We start from the raw sequence: 8,556 nt of genomic DNA on the forward strand, positions 1-8,556 counted from the left end.
TTACTGAAGATAAAAGTTGAAGGAAGCATCCACCAGAAATTCATTCTCGATTAATGAAACATGCAACAGCTCTTATTTTTCAAAGATCTTTATTTTTAAATCAAATGGACAAATATATTAAGATAAAGAGCTAAGATATCAACACAGGGTGCGATTTGCTCGGGGGGAAGGTGGGGATTTCCCCCCCTCTGGTCTGTATATCCCTGCCTCAAATGTTTCCCCCTCACAGTCAGTCCCTTCACTCAGAGACCAAATAAAATACTTAATTTAAAACTGACTGTTAAAAAAATCTAAGCCTTGCAACGTCATTAATGCAGTAGGGACTGATAATGATGGCAGCATGTTGTGATTATTTTCTATTCAGTGTTAAAAAAAATTGCAGCATGACACACATAGAGCTGAATTGTATCCACAGTACTGACAGGGGATTTATTCTAACATGTTGAATTAGCTTTTAACCTGTTGTTTTGTTGTGTGTGTTTACGTCTCTTGTGTGTCTGCATGAGGAAAAGACAAGATGTGAAGTTGACATCATGAAGCACATCACTGAGAATGAGAATATTGTGCTACTTGATGAATTAAATAATAAAAAAAAGGATTAAATTATTCCTGAAAATGCAGTGTTTTATTAAAGTTCATAATCTTTAATAAATGTTACTATAACAGCTGTAACACGCTTCAAAGTCTATAAAGGCCGACTGTGGTTCTGATGAATAAAAACCCCTCCTCTGATTTTTTAACAAATCGCACCCTGAACATAACTCATGGAATGTAAACAATAAATGCACTTAAATTATGTAAAACAAACAACATCAAACATATCAAACAACACAATATAAGTTTTGCTTTGAAAAACCAAATAAATAAGACTTTTAAGTTAACAAAGGTTACCAAAAAACACGGCTCGCTGTCAAGTCAAGCTAACAGGAAGCTACAGCAAGAAGCGTCTCCGGACTCGACGGGCAGGTGGAGTCATGACAAAAAAAACAAACAATAACAATCTCGCATGATTTCACTTGAACTCGCTTGATTTCACCCGCCGCTAAAGAGGTTAGCTAGCAAGCTAGCGTGCAACAGAGGTCGACCTACAAACACATTGTCATCAAGGCAACTCTGATAGATAAAAACCAACTATAAACAAAGGTCAGGAAGAGCACACAAGATTTTAAACAGGTAGGAACTTCCTTACTAAGACCATCATGCGGCAGTACACACTCACATTAATGCTCTTCTATGACAGTAAAATAGATTTTTTCATTTCTTTTGGTGATCCTTTGACTTCCAGACTGATGCTCACAATCTACACACCTTAAAAAAAAAAAATTACCACTGATGACCCACACTGAGGCTATAATAATATGTGGTGAGGCCCTATTTTCACTACTGTTTCGCTTTAAATAACAGCAGTAAACATTTAGAAAAGACAAGTTATTACAGTCAGAGGTGTGAGGCTTGATGGAGAGGAGAGCAGACTCACTGTTTGTTCACACCGACGAGAGAAAAACCACTGACTAACAACGGTAGCTTGTGGTGTGAAAACTCAGTGAGTCTTGATTTCTGCCAGGCCTAATAGCCAATAAGGCAACATACATATAGAATGCCAAAAAAAATATTTTACCCCTCCTTTTCCTCTCCTCTCCACAAGCCTCCTTAAAGCTACTAGATAGCATAAACCAAGCAGATGGACAACATGAATTCAAAAGTAAAGCATAATTTCTCCGGCATCATTTAAAAAAAAAACAAAAAAAAACACAATCACAAAGCAAACTCTGAAAGGAACAAAATCATACAAAAAGAAATAAATAAGTCTAAAAAAAAAGTGTTAAGCTATAACAATAATAATCATAACACTGTTTATTACCTGTCATGGCTAAAGGCTAGGCTAGGTGTTAACAGTACGAGTAGGTTAAGGGAACTCTAACATCAACTTTGGTAACTAGAGAGAGTCGGTGGGTTGCCTACGCTTGTGCTATTTTTTTTTTGTTTTCTTCACTAAGGCAGTTTAGCTGAATCCTTGCCAGGCAGTTAAAATGGCTAACAAATACAATCAACTGGCCACAGCCATACAACCAATCAATGAATCAATTAGTGACAGCATACAGTTATTTAAACCCTCTTACTCATTGACAAGAGGTTGGTTTTATACCGTTTGAGAGCCCTAAATATGACTGGAGAAGTGCTGCAAACTGGCATCACTGAAACTGTTTGTAAGCAGGAAGATAAGGAGAAAGATGTGTTTAGAAAAAACAAAAAAACAACCCCAAATTAAACTTTGCTGTATTAAAAAGTGGAATGCACGCCAGTCATACGTAGGGCAAACATCTCTAATCTTGAAATCTGTCTTAAAGCAGAGTACAGGAAGCTCTAACACAGAACTTCCCACTGAGCAGGAACAGCATAAAGATGAATGCCGAGCTAAGTGAAGGAAGTACCCCCCTAAGTATCCCCTAAAAATGGGTATACAACAGTATACAGCAGTAAGAACAACCTTACAGGGAAACAAAAAAGAACAAAAACAAAAAGAGAAGTCGGCTAAAACTGGACGAACACTGAGCAGCGCTACAACTGCTTGGATGAGAAATGCAATATGCACAAAGTTAGGTACGTTTACCCGGCTGGATTCATGGAGGAACTGAAAATCTAATGTTTTAAAACTTCTGTGACTTATATCTGAAGTCTGTGTATTAAAGTGTCTATTTGTTTTATAACTGCTTTTGATTTCTGCTTCATTTAGATTCTGTACTTGGCAGATTTACATGTTTTCAAAGCTGCTCCTTTGGTTTTTTTGGACTAGACACAAAAAACCCAAACATCAGATCCTGGTCACATGAAGTTACAACAATTAGACCGTCTGTCCCTGATTAAATTCAGCCTCGCAGTAAAACCCTCCTCTACTCGTCTGTGACAGACAGGCGGCTGAAGATGGGCAGGCGTCGGCCCTCGAAGCTCGGCGATTCTGTGCCGCTGGAGGAAGAGCTGAGGGAGCAGGAGGAGGTGTAGCCTTCCTCAGAGAGGGAGTCAGCCGAGGAGCAGCGCTGAAGGCTCGGGAGGCTGTTCAGGGAGACTGGCAGCTGCTGGGGGAGGTGGTAGGAGAGGTTTGGGGTTTTTTTGGAGGTGAAGGTGGATGTGGGACACCTGGTGCCGACAGAATCTGAGACGGCATAGAAGTGCAGAGCTGGATCTCCGCTGTCATTGGACATGTCTGTGATGCCAGTGAAGGAGTAGGGGCAATGCTTCAGGCTCCCCGGCTCAGGGAAGAGCGGAGACAGGAGCTCTGGACTCCCTGTCGAGGATGGAGGAGGGGACACCGAGGAGGCCCGAGTGAAGAGGAGGGAGCTGGGCTGCGACTCCTCGACTGGTTGGAAAGTCTGTGGAGAGGAGGAGAAGCCTGCGAAGCTGAAGCTGTGACGGAGCAGAGGAGGCCTGAGCTTCTGCTTCTGCTCGGGAGCGCCGCCGTTGCCGTTTTGGATTTCATCGGCGTTGTGGATGAAGTGGCAGCGGGCGCCGTACGGGCAGAAGCCAATCGTGTGGAAAGTGCGGCAAGGCTCTGTCTTGTACTTCGGGTGCCTGCTCAAGCCTCTCAGCTCGTCCATGCCATGGGCAAACTGGCACTTGGCGCCATACTTGCAGACCCCGCTTTCTTCAAAGGTGCGGCAGAGTTCAGTCTTGTAGCGGGTGGAGATGTGAGGCGAGGGGGGGGCCAGGGGTCTGGGGGTGGAGGGGGAGGCTGTGGAGGAGAGGGAGGTGTTGCTGAGGCAGAAGCCCGGTGGAGGGAGCAGCAGCGGCGGAGACACGTTAGCCAATTTGTCCTCTCTGCCTCCCAAACTGCTGACGTTGCCCTCGATCATGCTGACGGAGCGGTCGACTCTGAAGGGGATGTGACTGAGCGAGGAGCGAGGAAGCTGACTGTCCCTCTTCCACTGCTGGTTGGAGGACATGTTGATCCCCCAGCAGGCCGACTCGCTCACCTCAGAGCTGCTGGTGCTGCTGCTGCTGCTGTTGAACTTGGAGTTGGGGAGGGTCACGGGGCAGAGAGAATGGCGACGCTGGAAGCCGAGGACTCTTTGACTGTGCTGCTGCTGCTGCCGTTGCTGCTGTGAGCTGGTGGACAAGCCATCTGTCACCTCCAGGCTGTGGAAATTCTGTAACACAAAAGCAGAGAGGAGAAGAATAGATGTGAGCTCTCTGCATTCCTAGAGCGCTGGAGCGAGAATGGCAAGCCGAGCTTAAAGGAGATTTTAAAGTTGCAGCTGAAACAACAAGGCTGATAAATTAGACAGAAATGTATTCATTAATTAATCTGAAGGATTCAGAAGAAGTTGAACTAGAAGTTTAGTTTTTTTTCTTCTTGAAAACACAATCAATTAGATATTAGAGTATGGGACACTCATGTTTTATACAGTTTAACTAGATTGTGAATTAGCATGAATATGCACATCAAAATATACAAGAAAATCTAATTAAGTATGTTTTATTGGGTTATGGCTTCAGCTTTTAAACTTATTTGTACAAAATACTTTCCAGGGTTTGAACGAAACAGTCAAAACTGAAACTTTGAAGTTTTAATTGGACAAAATCATGTTTTAAACTTAGTTGTAAACCAAAAAAAAGCAAATGTGAGATGGTGATGTTTAAAAAATCCTATTTAAACAAACTTCCGCTCAAAATGTTCTGTATTTTTGTGAGGTATAGAAAACTAAGGAAGATTTTTTAATAAGACATAAAGTTTTAAGCTCAAACCAAAAGCTATAAAAACTAATTTGCTCTCACACTCCACTCCACATTTAAACACTGTACTTACAAAAGCACTACAATTAAGTATCATTAAAGCTTCATGAATGAATTTACCACATTAACATACATGAAAATGTGGCATCTTTTGAATCGAATGATAATCTTTTGCTTTATGTAGTAGTATATGTAACACTTTACTACAGCTTTGCCTTAATTATATTGTATTTATAAGTATTGCATCCTAGGAGAGAGTTTAAACTCGTTCCACATGACTGCTAGATGCTGCATGTATATAAATATTTTAAATTGTCTTCAGCTGTTCTCACCTTGCAGAACTCCTCATCCAGTTCCAGGAAAGGTGTTAGAAAGTCGGAGGGCATGTTTCACTCCACCGTCCTCGCTGAGTGAAGGAGCTGGGCGTCTGATCCCAAAGTGGGGAGGACAAAAAGTTTCTGGGTCCAAAGAAAAAGTAGAGATGGACAAAGTCTGGTCCTTTTGGAGGGAGCCGAGACAACAGAGAGAACGCTGCAAAGCCTCAGAGATCTCAGTTTGACTCTCTGAAGGTTGTTCCAAGAGTTAAAAGCAATTTCTTTTTGGGGAGGGGGTGTAGGGGAGGGGGGTGTCAGGGGAGAGAAATGAAGCAGTCCGTTGTGAAGGAGACGGGGAGTTGGGAGAAAGCGCAACGTGACATCAAGAGGAAAGTTCCTCGACCATCTGCTGGAATCTGCTTAAATAGTTGGGGCAACCCACCCAGCCCCCCCCCCCCGGTTAGTGTTCTTCAGGGGGCAGGGCGGACAGGGAGTGTGTGTTAATGTGTGTTAATGTGTGTGTGCTGGGGGGGATAGGGTGCTGGAGGAGGAGGAGGAGGAGGAGGAGTAGGGGGAGAAGGAGGGGGGGATTGGGGGTGGGGGTCCTGCATTGTCACAGTGTGCTGGGGGGCAGGGTGGGCACAGAAAGAAGAGGAGGGAGCTGAATGAAGCTACTTTTCTACCCATTCATTACCAAATCCTTAAAGATGCATTCTTCTTCTTCTTCTTCTTTTTTTTTTTTTTTTTTTTTAAGCAGGCCGTCCCCTCACTTTGTTTAGGATCGATACACAGCTAAGGAGATAATGACAAGTGTTGCAAATACCAAAACACATTTAATGTCATTAGTGCAGCAAAAGTACATAAAAGTAGTTTAAAACATAAAAACTTTTAACTTCACATGTAAGTTTTGCTTGTCCAAATGTTTTCAGCTACAGTGTTTTCAAGTCAATCAAACCATAAAAAGTACCTTTAATAAAGATAATTTAACATTATAAGATGAATTTGAATACATATCCTTTTACATATACATTCTCTCTATTTTAACTTTACATGTAAGTTTTGCTCCTCCAAGTGTTTTCAAGTGTGATTAAGTCAATTGATCTAAAAAAAAGTACTTTTAAAAAGATAACCTAACATTATAAGATGGATTTGAATACATTGCTGCTTCTGGAAACTGACAATACAGGTCACTCTATCATTTTACATATGGATTTTTCTCCATTCTGTATGAGATATTCATTAAAACAATGCTTTATCATGTGGATTTCTGATGGTAACAGGTAGTTATTACTAAAGGTAACAACAATTTAAGAAATCACACCTTTAAAAACCTTTAAAAACAATAAAAAAGTAATGCAAGCCTGTACAAAGAGACTCAAACAGCTTCTTCCCTATAGCGGTGAACCATGAACATACTGCAGTTTTACCAGCACATTAACTTGTTCTTGTTGTTACTTGATTTTTATACATATTTTTAGATACATTGATATTTATTTTATACATATTTATTTATATTTATACTGATTGTAGCTGCTTCAAGGATTGCTGCCAAAGCACAGTCAAATTTCATTGTATCTTGTGTGCAATGACAATAAAGCTTCTTCTATCTTTACCTTTAAAAGCTTCTGTTTCTGTAACTTTCACACATATTTCTAACAGCGAATAATAAGAAACTATCAGACAGATTTAGGCGCTTTGAGAGTGTCGGCAGTCATGTTTTTACTCCAACATGATATCCATTACAGATAATCTAGGACATTGTGAAACATTATTGTAGTTTCATATGTAGCGTTAGTTTTCAGGCGGCAACTAACAATTATTTTTATTAATATTATTATTTGATGAATCACTTGGTCTGTAAAACATAATAAAACTCTCATAAATGTCCATCACAATTGTCTACAGCCCAAGACGATGTTATTAAATGTCAAGTTTTGTCACCAAAAACTCTGAAACCCAAAGATAGTCAATTTAGTACAATGTTAAAACAAGAATAAGCAACACATTCTCTCATTTAAGAGGTTGAAACCATCAATTATTTGACACTTTTGCATAAAAACTGCCTTAAATGATTATTAAAATACTTCCAGATTAATTTTCTGTTGATTGTTGCAGCTCTAGTAAGTTTCATCCTAAATTATAGATGAATCTATAAGCTCTGAAGAAAAAGTCTCCTCCTAACAGTGATTATCCTTCTTGCTTCTGAACAATAAAGTACAAACAATGGCGGCATGGTGAGTCAGTCTGTGTTGCACCTATTGTATGGAGTTTGTGTGTCGTCCAAGTGTGAGTGTCGGTTGTCTGCTCAGAGTCCAAAGTCATGTCGATTGAAAACCCCAAATTGCTCACAGGTGTAAACGGAGTGCTAATGTGTTAGACAGATCAATCTAAACGGGTGTAACCCAACCCAAACGGTGAGTCAGAGAAGCCCTGGAGGCAGGAATTATGTCATTGGTTGGCAATCCAAGGTTTCACAATCAATCAATCAAGACTGAAGTCCAGTGGAGAAGTGAGGAGACACTTGTAACTTCACAAATTGTCTGACTTTCCGAGTACAACGTGATCAAGTCATTTGTAGCAATCGACTGTAGTCAGGATTAACCCTCCTGTTGTCCTTGAGTCAAGGAAGGAAGGGAGGGAGGGAGGGAGGAAGGAAGAAGGAAGGAAAGGAGGGAGGAAGGAGGGAGGGAAGAAGGAAGGAAAGGAGGGAGGAAGGAGGGAGGAAAGAAGGAAGGAAAGGAGGGAAGAAGGGAGGAAGGAGGTAAGGAAGGAAAGGAGGAAGGAGGGTGGGAGGAAAGAAAGAGAGAAGGAGGTAAGGAAGGAAAGGAGGAAGGAATAAGGGAGGAAAGAAAGAGAGCAGGAGAGAGGGAGGAAAGAAAGAGAGAAGGGGGTAAGGAAGGAATAAGGGAGGAAAGAAAGAGAGAAGGAGGTAAGGAAGGAAAGGAGGAAGGGAGGAAGGAATAAGGGAGGAAAGAAAGAGAGAAGGAGGTAAGGAAGGAAAGGAGGAAGGAAAAGAGGTAGGAAAGAAAGAGAGAAGGAGGTAAGGAAGGAAAGGAAGGAGGGAGGGAGGAAAGAAAGAGAGAAGGAGGTAGGGAAGGAAAGGAGGAAGTGAGGAAGTGAGGAAGGAATAAGGGAGGAAAGAAAGAGAGAAGGAGGTAAGGAAGGAAATGAGGAAGGGAGGAAGGAAAAGAGGGAGGAAAGAAAGAGAGAAGGAGGTAGGGAAGGAAAGGAGGAAGGGAGGAAAGAAAGAGAGAAGGAGGTAAGGAATGGAAGGAGAGAAAGAGGAAGGAAAGAAGGAAGGAAAGGAGGAAAGAAAGGAGGAAGGGAGGAAGGAAAAGCGGGAGGAAAGAAAAGAGAGAAGGAGGTAAGGAAGGAAGGGAGGAAGGAATGAGGGAGGAAAGAAAGAGAGAAGGAGATAAGGAAGGAAGGGAGGAAGGAATGAGTGAGGAAAGAAAGAGAGAAGGAGGTAAGGAAGGAAAGGAGGGAAGAGATGAAGGAAGGAGGGAGGAAAGAA

General features: G+C 41.7%; 1 protein-coding gene across 1 annotated transcript; it reads right to left on the reverse strand.

The window, feature by feature from the left end:
* Positions 1-2,891: 2,891 nt before the first annotated feature.
* LOC128360962 (mRNA decay activator protein ZFP36L1) lies at positions 2,892-5,114 on the reverse strand. Its single transcript, XM_053321527.1, has 2 exons — positions 5,061-5,114; positions 2,892-4,142 (listed from the first exon to the last, which is right to left on the reverse strand). Exons 1-2 carry the CDS (start codon positions 5,112-5,114, stop codon positions 2,892-2,894), a joined length of 1,305 nt encoding a protein of 434 aa, XP_053177502.1.
* Between the last annotated feature and the right edge of the window lie 3,442 nt (positions 5,115-8,556).

This window comes from Scomber japonicus, chromosome 6 (genome assembly GCF_027409825.1).
Source record: "Scomber japonicus isolate fScoJap1 chromosome 6, fScoJap1.pri, whole genome shotgun sequence".
Classification (NCBI taxonomy): Eukaryota; Metazoa; Chordata; class Actinopteri; order Scombriformes; family Scombridae; genus Scomber; species Scomber japonicus.

What these genes read in the sequence shown, in the direction of transcription:
- LOC128360962 (XM_053321527.1), bottom strand. Translation starts at nt 5,114, where the DNA reads ATGCCCTCCGACTTTCTAACACCTTTCCTGGAACTGGATGAGGAGTTC. An exon ending in TGGATGAGGAGTTCTGCAAG is followed by an intron (nt 4,143 to 5,060) that starts GTGAGAACAGCT and finishes TTTGTGTTACAG; the next exon opens with AATTTCCACAGCCTGGAGGT.